This window comes from Poecilia formosa, unplaced genomic scaffold (assembly GCF_000485575.1).
Source record: "Poecilia formosa unplaced genomic scaffold, Poecilia_formosa-5.1.2 Scaffold619, whole genome shotgun sequence".
NCBI classification, from domain to species: Eukaryota; Metazoa; Chordata; class Actinopteri; order Cyprinodontiformes; family Poeciliidae; genus Poecilia; species Poecilia formosa.
Genome location: NW_006800558.1, coordinates 120,922 through 138,735, shown reverse-complemented (window position 1 = coordinate 138,735; position 17,814 = coordinate 120,922). Strand labels below are relative to the sequence as shown.

Genomic DNA, 17,814 nt, shown 5'->3' with positions numbered 1-17,814 from the left:
GGGTTTGATCAGGTTTCTACCAGGTTACAGCGGAGCAGAGTGACATGGACCTGCAGGTCTTTATTCTTGGGATGTTGGAGCAGTTTGTCTGCAGGAGCCCAGAGATTTGCTCAAACCTTTAGCTGCTGGCGATAATCAAACTGTTTCCTCTCCAGAAACTCAGAGCTACCTGAAAACTGAACTGTGCTTAAAAAAGCCTTTCCATTAAATTTCCATCTACACAGAGAGGAGAGCTTAATGGCCGCCGGCAGCTGAGAGCTTGACTAACGTTCCCAAACGTCTCCCCCTCCGACTGCAGCCCAGTAGTACGGCAGGCCCTTTTAACATAAAATCAGCTTCACCACACTTACATCTGAAACTCATTTATGTCAATATTAGTAAATTAATTTATCTCTAATTATATTCCGACTAATTGACATCAGATTTACCATTAAGTTGTATTGAACCTTTAATTCAAAATATCTACGATAAATTACCATCTGAAACATTTATTTCAGATATCAGAAAATAAGACATAAAGTGAATTTTAAATATTTCTCTTTTTGTTCTGACCAGTTATAATTACAATTATAGATATCTTAAATGTATTTTTAGACAGAAATATAAGATTCAACTAGTGCAAAAAGCTCATGATGACTCAGCAAAACTGAGTAATCTGTGATTTTTATTTCTATCTTTTCATTAAGAAATCTCCAAATTTAATAAAACACTTTTTCAATTTCATTAACATCCTGACTGTTCAGAATGACATTACTGATGCTTTTAATAATTATTCTGATTTAGCATTTTGAAATTTCAATAAAAAAATAAAATTAAAAAAGATTTTTAATGTTTCGACAGCAGAACTTTGATCTCTTCAAATCTGTTTTTAATTTAATTGTCTTTTTAGAGAATAAATGGAAATTCTTTGCAGATTTATGTAATTCTGACTCATCATAAGTACGTTGTAGAAATCTTTAGTTGTAGTTATGGTTGTGCGACCCTTCAGAGGATGAATTATGTCATTTGGCATTTGGATCTGTGAAAAGCAGAAATCTTACATTTTCAACCAGGATGTTCAATGTTTTTGATTTTATTCAAAACTTATTTTTATGTATTTGGAATGTGATTCCAGAGAGTGAGACTAAACTGATTTTATGTTAAATTGGCTTGCCATAGAGGCGGTTGTAGCTAAATGTGAGTTTCTGAAGCCGTTTTTGTTCAGGGCTCCTGTCTCTTTAAGAGGACGTTGCTCTGTTTACGGCGGGCGGCCATCTTTGTGTTTTTACCCTGACTGGCGCGCTAGATTTGACAAATCTGGACAGTATTTTTGTTTGCTTATTTAAAGCTGGGATGAAAATGATGCAACGTCTTTTCAACGCAAAGCAAAACATCATGATGCAACTTCAGGATGATGAAATAAAAAATCACAAACTATTCTCATTTAAATTTAATCCTGCGTCATTTCTGGAACCGAACTGCTCCGCGTGTTTTAGATGCTTTTATTATGATGCAGTCCTGCCTAGAAGACGGTTCGTTTTCTACTGGATTCATGTTTACACCTGTTAACCCTTCGTTTGTCCTCCATGTTTTACTGCAGAGATCCTGAAGCTGGAAGATCTGCTGCAGGAAACCCTCACCCAGCGTCGGCCAATCAGGATGCAGGACGACGCTCTGCTTCCTGTTCTCAGACATGTTGCAGGGCTGCAGCGCTCTGCGTCTGGCTGTGAATCCTAAAACTCTCCTCTAGTCAAATCCTCTTCATCACGCTCAGGACGAAGTGGCAGCTAGCGGCTTTCTAATGTAGCATTGTGTAAATAAACAGCAGAGGGTTCATTTCCATCGGAGCTTCATATCATTAACTTAAGAATCAGATTTCAGCTGTTTTACTTTTTCAGTCTGGCTGAAACAAAATCACCAAACCTGCAGCTGCTCTTGTCACAGCAGGTGCTTTCTGCTCACCTGCCAGGTAGGAACTCACGTTTACGTCACACTGAATGTTTTCCAGTTTCCTGTCCTAAAACCAGTAGCATTTCACTGCTTGTTCCAGTGATCAGGCTAACTAGCATTAGCAATACAAACGTCTCTCACAGAAGAGCCGTTTTCTAACGGACGCTACCTGATTTATTGTGATATGAACGATAATCAATTACTACGATTAAAACGTATTTCTTATCATCCTAGAAAAATAAAACCTTAAATTCTACTAAACAGAATAATTAAGAGACAAACAGCTAAAAATTCTGAGGGGAAATTAGCATTAGCATGCTAATGTTAGCATCGGCTAACTACTCTTTTCTGTGTTTATATTTGATTGCAGATCATTTTTTGCACTATTTGAACTTATTTCATAGTTTCACCATGAAGGACATGAATCCACTTTATTTTCTGTTAAATGTGAAAGAAAAAGTTAGCTTTGAGATTAGCATGGTAATAATAGCACATCTTATTTATTTTGATAAAATGTTGAAACTGATCAATCAATAAAATCTATAAATTATTCATCTGGCATGCCAGCTGATAATAACAAACCTCTCACTGTTTCAGACATCCAGGAACAAAATTAGCAATATTTCTCCCGGATGCTATCATTACTGTTAGCGGTGCAGATAAATAATGTATTACTGGAATGTTTAAAACTTTAACATTTCTTATATAGTTTCTGATCAATAATCTCTTAAACTCTGCAAAACAAACTGATGAAAATACAAACTGCTGAAATTTTAGGGGAATTATTCTGTTAATGGATCTTAAAAATTCTCAACATTAGCATTAGCACTAGCATGCTAATGTTGAGGTTAATTTTGCTTTTCTGTGCATATCATATTCCTGGTTACATTATTTATTGAAGTTTCATTTTTTTGTAATGTTTGAACTTATTTCATGGTTTGATCATCGATCAACTTTATTTAACATGAAAGAAAATTAGCTTTGAGATTAGCTTGCTAACATTAGCATTAGCTCACACTTATTTATTTTGATAAAAACTTTAGACACATGTTCAAACAAATCAAACAATAACATTTATAAATTATTTATCTTGCATAAATGAAATTAAATCCACCTCAGCTGGAAAAATGAGCTTTAATATTTTGTGAAAGTTTACAGAAGATTTATATTTGCATAAAAAGCTGCGGAAACATCCGGCCAACAATAACATTCAAATTAAACTTTTAATGAATAAGAACTTTTATTATCAGAATGAGTTTTGAAATCATAAATGAATTATTTCCTCACATGAAGCTGAGTGTGATCAGGAACCACAGGAAGTGGTTCTGCTACTTCCTGTCCTCCTTTGTTTCTTCTTCGTGGATTTTTAGCTCAAGGTTACGACGACCTTCAGCTGTTTGGGATGAAAAATATTCAGATGAAAATCTGGAGGATAAAAGTTCAGATGCTTTAAAACACAGCAGAGGCTAAACAGCATAAATGGATCTGAGGGGATTATTGACTATTGATTATTGAAGTGGGGTTCTGCTGAGGCTGATGAGTTGTCAGTATCCGACTGTCCAGATTTCTGCCACCTTAAAATAACTTAAACTGTTCATGTAAATATTGTTTAATGAACCATCTTCACTTTTTATCACTGCAGGTTTTAATGTTACCAGTAAAAAGTTATGAAATATCAGATTAACATTAATGATGCAATATCTGATCATAAACTGTTTAAGTCCCTAACAGAAAAATGTAATCATGTTATTTGGTCAAAACGTTTATTTTATTTAACAACATTGTTGGTTTAATTCTTAATTTATGTTTCTGAATATAAAACAAAGAAAACATCAGTAAACAAGGTGTGAATATTATGTTTAGAAAATTAAGCATTAACAGAAATATGACTTAAACAAAATCCTGCAAATGTTTAATATTCATGCTACAGACATTTAGCAGCATCTGGTCTGAACCCTCCTCCATGAGGAACCGGCCAATCAGAGCCCGATTCCGACCCGGCTCTCCGGCTCACTGCCGGGTCCTAAAACCTGGAATCGAGTTTTTACATAAACCGCTTTCAGAGTTGTTTCAAGATGGCCGACTGATGAACTGGTTCAGAGACGGGTAAGATACTGCCTCCTCACACCTGCCCTGCAGAACCCTGAACTGTCCCTTTAAGGCAGGACTTCATGACTCATTTCCTGTTTCCGTGACGATGTGAATCTAATTTGTGGATCCAGTGTAAACGCTGAACTTCTGGACGATGTGAATATTTTGGTGTTTAGACTTTTTCTCTCCTGCATGCTTCACTTTGTTGATTCATCCAGACCGAAACCATCCAGCGGAGGAACCGTTTCCACGCTGCGCACGGCGATGATGTCATCACTGCGCCACAGTGATCACATCGTCGCTTCACAGTGATGACATCAGCAGGACGGTTCGTTAGGAGTCTTTTTGCTCAGGGAACTGAACCACAAACCTTCTGATAGATGCTGTGGATTCGCTCAGACATGGAAACAGATCCAGGATTTTCCGACTCTCTGGAACAACAAATCGATTTTATCGAATCGTTTATAATGTTTCGGTGTTTCTTCTTCTTGTTTCCTGTTTTCTGGTTGCAGCTGAGCCACATATCAGAGCCATTTCCTGCTGGAACATTTAAAGTCACGGCGCTCCGTCACGTTGCACGCTCTCACCCCGCTCCAGTAGCTCACTCGCTGCATGTTTAAATGTTTCAGCTGATTTCTCCAGTTACCTGCGACGGCAGCAGGAAAAGTCCCGATCCGGTTTCCCTCTTTATGTTTTCAGTTCCAGACTCAAAGAAAAACTTTGGATGATTTTTTTTTATAATTTTCTTTCCAAGTCCAACATTAAGAACCATTCAGATGTGAAAAACCCAAAGACTGAATCAGTTTTTTGGTGAAAAATATCAGATGACTCAGCAAAGAATCGGCTTTAAATCAGCTACAGCTGCCAGTAAATAATTCATTTTTATTTTGATAGTTTTCTTAAACTCCTCACACGCATCAATTTGGAGGTAAACAGCAAAAACTTTTGCTAAAAAGCTTAAAAAGAATAAATTTAAAAGTGTTTGGTTCAGAGGGCACAGCACAGGTGACCTTCTGCTAATGCGCTAATAGCAAAGCTAATTATTATTTTTGTTCTTTAATGCTTTTGCTAACTTCGAAAACATTTAGCGCACTTAGCTTCTCCTAAATTAACTTTTCCAGATAAATTCTAAAGCAGTAATTTACTCAACTAGTTGGTCAATTTCAGCTGAATAAAGTTGAATGTTGGAACAAAGTTAACAAGCAAAACTCAACGACTGTAAAACTGGAACCAGGAGTGAAACGTCTGTTTCAAAGAATCACTTCCTGAAGCGCAAACTGTACAGGAAGGCCACAAAATTAGCCCAGTAGAAGGCGCTATGCTATGCTACAGCACTCATTTTACTGTTGGCATTGTTGAAGTTAGCATGTTAGCAATAGCTTCCACTGAATAATGTGTTGATGTAGCATGTTAGCAATAGCTTCCACTGAATAATGTGTTGATGTAGCGCTTCAGCATTAGTGGAACCAATGTTTCCAATTATTGCTTTACGGTTAGCGTAGCTAGCTCTGTAGCTAGCGGTGCCCACCGCTGCAGGGTGATTCTCCGAATTCGGTGCATTTTGTGTCTCAGGTTTATCTCAAAGATTTTCGTATAATGCAAACAAATTTTTTTTAGAGAAAATCAAGAAATGGAAACGTCCATGTGTTCTGGTAATATAATATGCAAATATATTTTAAAAATCATGTTTTAAAAAAATTTATGGCTTGTTGAAGTGTAGAAATCAGCCAGACGAGCATGTCCCCACTGACCAATGTTCATTTTTCAATTAATATAAAACAAATAAAAATATCCAGTAACTGCAAGTTATTTCTACTAATATAAACATTTTTTGGTCTAGTTTAACCCAAATAAAAGAAACATGAGAAAAATATATGAATTATATATAAAATAGCACTTTTTAATCCTGTCCCTCCAGTTTTGTTCAACCCTGTAATGGCATACTAATTATAATGGTTCAGTCCAATTTCCTCTGCACCCTGGAAGTGACATCACTGAAGTCTCTTCCTGCTCACACTGTAAAGAGATTAAATGTTAGGAAAGTTTTTTACCTATATTTGGTTATTCGTCCAGCTCAGCCTTTCAGCTCTGTTACGCATGTAAATTATATTTATTGTTGTTTGGGAAAAAGTAAAGAATGGTCTTTGAAAAGTATATTAATTCCTTGTTTGTTGCTCCATACCCCAGCTGATTTGAACTTATGGCAACTTTTAGTGAAAATCTTCAACCCCGTTTCAGAAACGGTGGTTTTGTTCCAGGGTTGGACTGTTGTGAAGCCAGCCGGTGGATTCAACCCGCAACGCGATACATTGTTGTAATTTTTTCTATAATAACAGCAAATATTAGACTAATATTTGTTGGACTGTATGCAAAGTTTAAAGAATGATTCAAAAACATGAGATGCACTTTTACATCACGTTGCCATATTCTACTTATCAGTCCAATTATTATGATTCAGAATCAAATAAAATATACTTACAGTTAGTTATTTTAATCAGGGACAGGTGATGTCAGAACTAGTCAGTTCTAATAATACTATGTAAAGTCACATTTGATAACAGAATTAGTTTAATTATGTTATGCAGTTATACTGACAGGAATCAAATTTTCCCGTTAATGGGTTGAATTTAAAGCAACTTAAGAAATTTGTATTAATGTTTGGGATTTTCATGCATAAGGTGGGGAGACGCATTTTATTGGAGGTTCAATAGATGCAGTGTTCAAAAACAATTTTTGTGGGATATTTTTAGCAACCTGAGACCCCAAAAGGCACAGACCTCAGAGAATCACCTGCATCTCAGCGTTATTTATAATCACGTTTCATTTGGAATTGGAGGTAAAGCATTTTTTATTGTGCTTTTATGGTACCAGTTAATATTTATCTACTTTATGTAAAAAACAACGTAAATATGAATCATCTTGTTGGAATAAAGTCCAGTAGATCTGATCGATAATCAGTCCGGCAGCACGTCTGGACTGAAACCGTTAATAAATCTGAGGTACGATTGGTTAAATTAATTATTTAAATCAAATCTTCAGACAAAGCAAAGCTGACTTTTGTTTATGAAATGTAAAGAGACCAGAACCGGATCGAGACTTTTCAAAGTAAAATAAGTTCTGTGTAGAACCCGTAGCGTAGGATCAGGCGCTGGTTCTGATCCGGGCGGATGCAGCATGATGAAAACGGCGCCCGTATTTTTCTAACATTTACTCAGACGTCTGTCAGTCAGCACTGAAGAGTGTTTGAACATTTATTGCACATATTGTCTCACTGTTGCAGTGTTTGTTTTTTCTGAATCCAATAATTGCAGTGATGTTTTCGTGTAACGGTCACCGTAGCAACCTCAGACTGGTAATCTTTGTTTTATGTCCAAAAAACAGAAATAAACTATTTCAGTACTTCTGCCTGACTGGTCGGATTGTTTGGACTGTAAAACGGAACCGGTTGAAATCAGTGGGATTCACAGATCTATGTTTCCAGAAGCTGCTCACATTTTACTCCCATTTCTTTCAATGAAATACAAAAAATTAGATTAAATTTTTTTCCTTCATCAGAACTCGGACTGAATTTAAACTGATATCTTTCCCAGACACGTTTCTTTAAGTAAATATAATAAACTGATTATTTACTGTTTATTTGATGTGTTGACTCAAGAATCCCTGAAGTTTGGAGGTTTGTTCTTTTTTTTTTTACAACAAAAACAATAAAAATGAGTCAAAATCCAGAGAAAATCCTTCAAAGAAGGAAGGAAGTTAAGAGCTTCAGGCTGTTGATGCAGGTTTATTATAGTTTTATATAATAAACCTGTTTAATAAAACGCATTAAAACAGAAACAGAGTTTGGCCCAAAATCTGATTAAATCTGATCAGTGGAGTTTCTGCTGTTTGGCTGAAAACTTGATTATTAATGTTCAGAATTACAACATGGAGGAATCTGGACCGAGCCCAGTTCAGGGAATCCCTCAGGCGGAACCGGAACCTGAGGCAGAACCGGAACCTGAGGCGAAGCCGGAACCTGAGGCAGAACCGGAACCTGAGGCAGAACCGGAACCTGAGGCGAAGCCGGAACCTGAGGCAGAACCGGAACCTGAGGCGAAGCCGGAACCTGAGGCAGAACCGGAACCTGAGGCAGAACCGGAACCTGAGGCGAAGCGGAACCTGCCACAGGACAGTTTTCCTGCTGGACCTTCATCCGGCTGGCGGTCGGAGTCGGATCCAAACGGGTCTGTGAAACAGAACCAGAACCGACCGGAGTCTGCAGCGTTTGGGTCGGGTGGTTCACTCACCTCAGCATGCTGGATGCAGACTCCATTACGTAATTAGCATCAAAACAGCCTTTAATGCTAACTTAGACTCAGCTAGCGTTACTCAGTGAATTGAGTGTGACATCACTTCCTGTTCATTATTGATTTGTAATATTCTGGCCACCAGGGCGCGCTCACGGGGCGTTGGTCCTTTGATGTAATGCAAAAACTTTAAATTCCACCCAGTGGTCCCAGTTTACAGCCACTATTCAGAACAAGAATCCACCAGGAGACTCAAAGTTCAAATGAGACTTGATGTTAAAAGAAAATCTTAATTTCTTGATGTTTAGATTCACATAATGCTTTCCAACATGACTGGATGGATGGATGGATGGACTGAACCGAAGAAGGTGGATTAACCTTTTGCTGCCGCCCCTGTGTGTGATCCTGCCCTGGTGATTAGCCGTATCCACATGGCAAATCACTGAATTATCTTTTATTTAATTATTGTTCTGATTTAATGCGTTTAGTCATTTCTGAGAACATTTTTTACTTTAAAATCAAGTAAAAAATTATATTTTTGGTTCTTCTCCTTTTCGGGCCTGAAATAAATGTGTAAGTGCATTAAAATCTTATTAAGGAGCAACAGCCGTGATGATTGATTGGATCACGTGGTACATGAGGCAGGCGTGCACGCGCATGGCCGCGCGCCAGCCGCGGGACTCGGAGCGGAGCAGGAGGAGGAAGAGGAGGAAGAGGAGCGCAGCGTGTCTCCGAGTCTCCGGCTGGCAGGATGCGGCTCCGGACCGTCTCGGCTCTGCTGATGTCCCTCCTCGGCTCAGGTACGGAACCGCAGCTTTCACCGCAACATTCCCGGAATTCCCAAAGTAACTTCCCAACGCGGCGGGATTTGGATTCTGAGACAAATCAGAGCTGCAGGTGGAGGGATCAGTCTGAACGGTGATGGATGTTTCCTGTTGGGATCCGGTCCGGTTCTGACCCGGTCTGGTTGTACTCGAACCTTTATTTCTGGTTCTGATTGTTTGTGGCTCTGCGCGCAACAACCAGGTGAGTTGAATCAGAGAATCTGCTGCAAATGAGGGAGAAACATCTGCAGATTAGTTTTAATTTCCACTTATAAACTAGAGAAACAAAAATACTGAACGATTTAAAACTAATAAATAATATTAACTGAAACTTCTTATTTCAAATCTTGATTTTGATGAAGAGGAAGTTCTGGTAGTTAAAATGAAAATAAAAGTGAGGGAGCTGATGAGGGTTATGGACTGAGCAGCTTCTCATTATTAATCGCTTCTGGTGGACCGGGAACCCCGAGGGACCGGGAACCCCGAGGGACCGGGAACCCCGAGGAACTCCTCTGTTGTTTTTCCTCACATGTCGAACTGAACGTCCTGATCTTCTCCTCTCAGCCACAGACACTAAACGGTTAAAATCAGATTTTACTTTCAGTCAGTTGTCGGAGGGTCTGAAAAAACAGAAACAGACGAGAGTTAATTAAGTGAAACAAAGATGATGACATAAATGTGTCATGAATCTCTTCACGTTCCAACACTAGTTTTGGCTTTTGAATAAAATAAAATAAAAATTTCAAAGTCTGAAAACATTGAAAAACATTTTTTTCAATGTTTCTGTAACTTTCGGAGTTCAGTTTGAGTTGAGCTTTTCCATTGCTCCGCTCCTGCTTCCTCCCGGCGGTTGGGTCTTGGTTTCCTGCCTGAAGAGGGACTGCAGTGTGTGTGTGTGTGTGTGTGTGTCGCAGGCCTGGCCCTCCAGATCCAGTGCTACCAGTGTGAGATGACGGACGACTGCGCCGCGCCCGAGTTCATCGTCAACTGCACCGTCAACGTCCAGGACATGTGCCAGAAGGAGGTGCTGGTGAACGACGACGGTGAGTCAAAGAGCGCCGTCTGGTGGCGAAGGGTGGTGGCTGGCTTTATCTTAGAGCTAACTGCTTAGTTTGGTACCGAGATATTTAGTTAGCAAGCTAACTATTTAGTTTACTATATTTTTACTTTGTAAAAGTGAATAATTTGTGAATAAATAGTTGCTAACGATTTAGATAAATGAGGTAAATACTTAGCTTGGTGACTAAATATTTAGTTGGTATGCTACTAATCATGCTAACTATATGTTTAGTTTGTAGCTAAGCAGTTTGGCTCTAGAGACATTTATTTAGGAGGATTAGGGGAAAATGTTTCCCTGGATCCTGAAGGTTGCAGACCTTTGGCCTGAACAGCAGCTGTCTGCGTTAATTTATGTTCATAAGTTTCTTTTTTTTTTTTTGTAAATTATTTTGTCTGAATCCGTAGCTGAGGCCAGTAGAGCCTCTTTTAGCTGCTTTGTGTTGCAGTTGGTGTTTAATGTCATGTCTTCCTGTTCTGGTTCTTATAAGTCTAAAGGACTCTTGTCCTGCAGAAATCCTCTGGTCTCTGTGAGCACCGCAGCTTTAAGACAAACATTTCATGATCACCTCCACCTGCCATCCACCTGCCAACATGGCCGCCGCTCTGCATGGAGACTCTGCTGGCTGGAAAACACCAGCAGACACGTTCATAACTCCTTCATAACAAATCGTCGCTCAGTGAGCTGAAGAGGCAGAAATGCTGATCAGTCAGGCCGAGTCTCACCAACACTTCCCTAAAGATGGTTTCCCGGAGCGGATCCTTAACCCGACCAGCTTCGGTTGTCCTCATCAGATTAGTTCCTCTCTCTACAAAATGTTCTGAAATTCATGTCCTCCGTTCCTGTGGAGCAGAGCAGTGAAAGCATCTCTTCTCATAAACTAAAACTTTTGAATCTGCAGATCCAGATCAGATTGAAAGCAACACATCCTGAAAATATACTGCAGGTATTAAATTTCTCTGTAAACAAACTCCTCTTGACAGATGGATGGGAGAAAACCAGCAAAGATGCCTCCTGACAGATGAGACATTATATTTTTTGTGGCGTCTGTCCCAATCTAATGCCGCCCTGGGGAAGCGCCCATATCAGAAACTTCCTGGGATTAACTTCCTGGTTAATCCCAGGCTGTGAGATGATTATTCTCTAGATTAGGATTGTGTGTAGCTGTGTTTTAACTCTTGTTTTTCAATAAAATAATTTGTGCAGGAGCTTCAAATCGTTGTATGGAAGGCCAAAAGGGACAAAATTGTAAAAAATATTAAAAATGTATTAAATGTTTGAAGAATTTAATGTACCATTAATTTGTTTTATATGTGATAAAATCATAAAAAGCTAACTTATTACAGCTGACAAATTCAATGTGTTTTAATGATTTAATTGTTCCTCCCAAACACACACAGCGTTCATCTTTTTTTTTTTTTCATTCATCCATCCATCCTGCGCTGCCTTGCAATGGCACGGCGCACCCCCAAGGGGGCGCGCGCCCCACAGTTTGGGAACCTCTGCCTTACAGGTTAAATAAACCAAATTATTGCTGTTAGTTTTTACTGTTTCCACACGGCGCCCCCTAGCAGCCCAGCCTGTAATCGTCTCCGTCTCCTCCAGGGATCCTGTACAGGAAGTCGTGCGCCTCCTCCTCCGCCTGCCTCATCTCCTCCTCCGGCTACCAGCAGTTCTGCACCGGGAAGCTCCACTCTGTCTGCATCAGCTGCTGCAGCACGCCGCTCTGCAACGGGCCCCGCCAGAAGAGGCGGCCCCTGCCTTCATCCGGTGCGGCCCCCACCGGGCTCCCGCTCCTCATGTTGGTCCTCCTCCTGCTGGACTCCATCCTCTGCTGACAGAGACTCGCTGGGTCTGGAGGATCTCATCCTGATTTCACTGATTGTTTGAAAACCAGAGCAGGAAACAGGAAGTTACTTTAACATCAGAGCAGATCCACCATTTCTACTGTTAGGACAGAGTTAGCATGCTAACAGCTGGCTAGTAAACGGGGTAGAAATAAACAGAATAGATCAGTTATCACGTCGCAGTGAAACAACAGATTTTACACCAATTAAAGGAGCATTTCATATTTTATTAAATGTTTGTTTCTCTGAACGTTTTCCTGGTTTTATCTCGGCGTCAGAAAGTTCATCACTTCACCTGAACCGACGCGATGCCGAGCTGAACGGTCCGCAGGGGGGGCGCCAGGGGGCCACGACCCCGCTGGGAAAACACAGAGCTTCAGAGTCCTGTCCTTCTGTCAGCTGAAAAGCAATCAATTAACGACTTGCTTATATTCCTGCAGAAGAAATAAATATGTAATTTTTCTAGAGAAGAGAGGAAGCATCAAACCCTTCAGAATAAAGTTTCAGTTTTCATCTGAGCAACCTTCAGAACAGGGAGGGTTGATACCGACAGAAACTTGCCTCAGATTTGACCTTTGACCTGCAGGAACTCTGCTACATCTGTTACAATGGCTTCACTTTAGATTCAGTGGAAATAAACTTTTGTTCCTTCTTGGTTTTTATAACTCAGGAGTGAAGCTCGTTTCTACGACAGCAGGCTGGGATCGTTGTAGATGGGAGGAAAAAAAAGACTAAATTTCTGTCAAATTTAAGAAAATTCTAAAAGAAAAAAAAACTTGGACATTTCTGAATTTAAAATGTCAAAACTTTTCCACTTCAGAAACTTTCCCAAGTTTTTTTTTCTTTTTTTTAGAAAATTTTTAAGATTAATCTCAAAATTTTAGTTTTTCCAAGCAAATTTTAAATGTTTCAAACTCTGTTTATCCTACAAAATGTCAGAGTTTTTTCTGCACAGTTTTGTTTTAGGTTATTTGTTTTGGACATGAGTCATTTTCTGTTGATGTGACCAGAGGAGAAAACCCCAAAATAATAAACTAACAATAGCAATAATTCAGCTGAGTTTTCTCAAGTAAAATTTAAAAGTACAGAGGAATCAAAAATATTTTCCCAAAATGTTACTCAAGTAATTATATCTGAGTAAATGTTAGTTGCAGCTCTGAACACGTTTGTGGACCACCTTGTGAATATCATTAGTTTTATCTTTGTTTAGTTAATTTATTAATCTGTACCTAATATTAGTTGGCCATTTACAAAATAGATTGTTTTCTTAGTTGTGGATTAATTTTAATGCTGATTCCAAACAACCTGGACAGAAAGCTGTGAAAGTGGACAGAAGGATTCAGTTCAGAAATGATCCATATTTATCTTCTCCTGTTGAATTAAACTGATATTTGGAGGGATTTTTCTGCAGCAGCGGGTTCTCCAGACTGGTCTGTTCTCTGGTCGGGGTTCCGGTCTGTTCTCTGGTCAGGGTTCCGGTCTGTTCTCTGGTCAGGGTTCCGGTCTGTTCTCCGGTCTGTTCTCTGGTTTGGGTTCCGGTCTGTTCTCCGGTCAGGGTTCCGGTCTGTTCTCTGGTCAGGGTTCCGGTCTGTTCTCCGGTCTGTTCTCCGGTCTGTTCTCCGGTCGGGGCTCCAGCTCTAATGAAGCAGCAGACCCGCAGCTGGAGCTTCGGCCGCCATGTTAGCGGCTCTGGGCGGCGGCGGCCGGAGTGCGGGATGAGCCACGCAGCGTGCGGTTGCCTAGCAGAAACACTGAGCTCATCACTGAGGCTTCTGGGATCAATGATTTTGACACAAAGCAAACAACCAGAGGAGAAGAAAACAGCTTTGTTCCTTCCAGCTGCACTTCGACAAATCCAGGTGAGATATAGAGCCTGAACCATGCTAACACATAGCAACACGCTAATATGTAGAAAACCGTAAATTAAACTAATCTATTAGTGCAGCACAAAATGAGTCCTGCCCTTAATTTGAAAATATTCATTTAGACGTTAAGAAATATTTGTTTTTAGCCATTGTTATTCCTCTATCAATCTGTTTAAAACATCACTAGCAGCAGTGGGAGTATTTGTGCTCATGAGCTAATAACATAGCTAATTTTTAGCCTAGCGCTTTAGTTAGCTTTGACAACATTTAGCTTCCCTGGATAAATTCTGTAACGCCAATTTTCTTGGCTGTTTAGTAAATATCTTTGTTGAAGTTTTTTAATGATTGTTAAAAATTCTTCAAGTCGTTAGACGTTTATATTCATTCTCTTATTTTGAAGTGGATGACGAGAGTTTAAACAGCAGTTCCGTTTCCTGTCTTCACGTCCTCTCTTTGGCCCGGTCCAGCGCTCAGCGCCCCCTATGAAGATCAGTCACATCAGGGGTCAGGGGTCAGAACGGCCCTGGGTCTAGCTTCACATCCAAAATGGCGGATTGGTCAGTGTTTAGGCATTCTGCTGCAAAAAGATCAACTACAACAAAACAGATTACTTTAAATGTGCAGTAAAGGTATTTCTGCTGGAGATATTTGATGAAGAAATGTGTTTTGTTATGACTTATTGAATTCAATATAATCCCACATGTTCAGTGAAACAAAAATTATTTCAGCATTTTGAAAACTTATTTTATTCTATTTTTTTTTGCGACAGACGGCTCGCTCTGTGAACTTTGCCATATTTCCAAGATGGCAAAAAATACACACTAAAATGTACTAATATTAAATTTAACAGAAAACATTTGTTTAAAAATCATGACGATAACAACCAAGCAGCTTTCTATTCCATTCCCACAAAAAACTTAAGACATTCATTTCATAATTATGTGTAAAATTTTCCCTATAATGACTTTCTGCAAAAGAAATTCAAAATAAATATCAATGACTGAGATTTTCAGACAATACAATTGCAACTTCANATTCTGTAACGCCAATTTTCTTGGCTGTTTAGTAAATATCTTTGTTGAAGTTTTTTAATGATTGTTAAAAATTCTTCAAGTCATTAGACGTTTATATTCATTCTCTTATTTTGAAGTGGATGACGAGAGTTTAAACAGCAGTTCTGTTTCCTGTCTTCACGTCCTCTCTTTGGCCCGGTCCAGCGCTCAGCGCCCCCTATGAAGATCAGTCACATCAGGGGTCAGGGGTCAGAACGGCCCTGGGTCTAGCTTCACATCCAAAATGGCGGATTGGTCAGTGTTTAGGCATTCTGCTGCAAAAAGATCAACTACAACAAAACAGATTACTTTAAATGGGCAGTAAAGGTATTTCTGCTGGAGATATTTGATGAAGAAATGTGTTTTGTTATGACTTATTGAATTCAATATAATCCCACATGTTCAGTGAAACAAAAATTATTTCAGCATTTTGAAAACTTATTTTATTCTATTTTTTTTTGCGACAGACGGCTCGCTCTGTGAACTTTGCCATATTTCCAAGATGGCAAAAAATACACACTAAAATGTACTAATATTAAATTTAACAGAAAACATTTGTTTAAAAATCATGACGATAACAACCAAGCAGCTTTCTATTCCATTCCCACAAAAAACTTAAGACATTCATTTCATAATTATGTGTAAAATTTTCCCTATAATGACTTTCTGCAAAAGAAATTCAAAATAAATATCAATGACTGAGATTTTCAGACAATACAATTGCAACTTCATTAAAGTTTTTAGAAAGAGTTTCAAAAGTGGATGTTGTACAAGAAATCTATTCCATCTTTAGTATTAATGCAATAACATTTGGTCTAACAGGGATGAAGAGTTAAATTACGATATATTTAATCCTCTAAGTTTTATTCTTAAATACTGCTTTCTAAAAATCACCTCCATTTTAAAGTGAAATATCTTTAAACCAATATGTTAATATCTTAATTTAAGATCTGAAATTTGTTTTGCATGTGACATTTTGTTTTACTTTCCTCAGATGGTTTGTGATTCTTTTTATTTTCTTCTCTTTTCTGCTCAGTTTATCATATCAAACTTTTTTATTACTAATGTGCCTTGTCATGATATTTTTTTGAATTTTCTATAAAGATGCAAAAAACAACCAAACATTGCCATAAATCAGCCTTTTAACTCAAATGTCACATGACGCAATGAATTGTGGGTAATACACTTCGCAGCAGTGCGTAAAAATGCGTACGGGCGGAAATGGGACCCAAAATGGGCGAAGGGCGGATGAGGAGAATGTGGGACACACTGCGACCTTTAACCTCCAACATGAAGGAGCATCTGAAGGAGGGAGAGGACCGGACCGGATCAGGACCGGATCGGGAACGGAGTGAGACCGGACCGGAGTGGGACCAGACCGAGACTGCACCGGGACCGGAGTGGGACCGGGACCAGAACCGGACCAAGACTGGAGTGAGACCGGAACTAGAGTGGGACATAACGTAAAACATAAATAGAATATCTAAGAGAATTATAGAACATATAAATTAGAAGATCAAACTTTAACAACTTTAACCAACAAAATAAAACGTAGCCAGACGCTTTACTCTTTCTCACCTAAGTTTAAAATGTCCGATTGGATATTTTTGCCTTTTTTAATTGTACGCAGTTCTTTAATTGTCCTGTGAGTAAATATATTTTCCATTTATCCATAACAACTGGAACTTTCGATATCCAGAATGTTATTTTTGCAATTTACCGTCTATTAATAGAGTGCCCCTCAGATTAATTTCACTCCCTGCTGTGAAACTACCGTAATAACCCGATATTGGCTGGAAAGCGCAACGTCTCCCCTTTCAGAAACCGTTGGAATTTTTCAGATAGCGCTACGTGTGGCGGAATTACGGTACTGCAAATTTGGTCATGTCGTCGGCGGCACGTTCATTGTGGTAGGGTTAGGGATGTTCTCTGTTAGCGTCACGAAGGATTTGCTCAAAGTCTTTGTCTGATTCGTCGATTCCTTCGGTCTGTGGAAACGACACGGCAGAGCGCTGAGCTGCTAATAACCCTGGTTAGTCAACAAACTCTACTTTAGACATGGATTCATTGTTTGTTGGTGACGTCCTGGCCCTTGTTTTGCTAGTAGCAGCAGCTTGTTCTGAGGTGACTCATTTCCATTTAAAGACACGGTACCAAAACAAACCGCGCTCAGGTCAGAGGTCAGAGATGAGCCTGAAGAGCCAGAAAACCAGACCAAAGTTCAGCTTTAAATAGGCCACAACTGGAGGATTCAGATGGAAAAAGAACATTTAAAAACATGACATGGCCCTTTAAGGCTCATTACATATTTTATCAGATGTGGAGGAAATCTGAGTTGTTCCATCCAACAGCTGCTGCTGGAAAACAAGAAGTCTGAGTTTTCCCGTGTTCAGCCGAAACGGGTCGGTTCTGTTCCATCCGTCTGACTGAAGTTATTGTATCTGAATCAGAATTATGCATTAAATCCATTTTTAGAGTTTCTGAAAGCGTTGCTTAAAGCAGCAGTGTGTTGTCGCGTCAGGCCAACATGGCCGCCTTGATCATCTGTTAGGAGCGCGGTGGCGGATAGTGATGACTCTCTCCGGTCTTGGTGGCTCATTGATCCCCGCCAGAGCGCTGGGCTGGAAAATTACCGCAGAGTCAGCACAGACCGCTCTGCACCTTTCTGCATCACATGTTGCTAATAAATCCATATTATTAATCTGAGTTTAGCACCGTCGTCATGCCGACGGGAGTCAAACAGATCCGGTGTTCCGCTGCAGGAAGAAAACCAAAACGTGGAATGACGGGAGCTAAAGCTGATTATCGGAGCGATTAATCATCCGTCTTTGCAGAAACCTGAGGTTTTAAACGGAGCTCCTGC

The 17,814-nt window shown here is 39.5% G+C and overlaps 1 protein-coding gene and 1 long non-coding RNA gene across 2 annotated transcripts; one reads left to right on the top strand and one right to left on the bottom strand.

Annotated features, from left to right (window-relative positions):
- Positions 1-3,709: 3,709 nt before the first annotated feature.
- LOC103130266 (uncharacterized) lies at positions 3,710-7,598 on the bottom strand. The gene is made up of 2 exons (XR_001660222.1): positions 6,580-7,598; positions 3,710-6,536 (listed from the first exon to the last, which is right to left on the bottom strand). It is a non-coding gene; the product is annotated as an uncharacterized LOC103130266 (long non-coding RNA).
- A 1,348-nt stretch (positions 7,599-8,946) lies between these two features.
- On the top strand, positions 8,947-12,284 carry LOC103130265 (ly6/PLAUR domain-containing protein 1). Its single transcript, XM_007541606.2, has 3 exons — positions 8,947-9,106; positions 10,045-10,173; positions 11,793-12,284. The coding sequence occupies exons 1-3, from the start codon at positions 9,058-9,060 to the stop codon at positions 12,023-12,025; spliced, it is 411 nt and encodes a 136-aa protein (XP_007541668.1). The 5' UTR covers positions 8,947-9,057; the 3' UTR covers positions 12,026-12,284.
- The last annotated feature ends 5,530 nt before the right edge of the window (positions 12,285-17,814 follow it).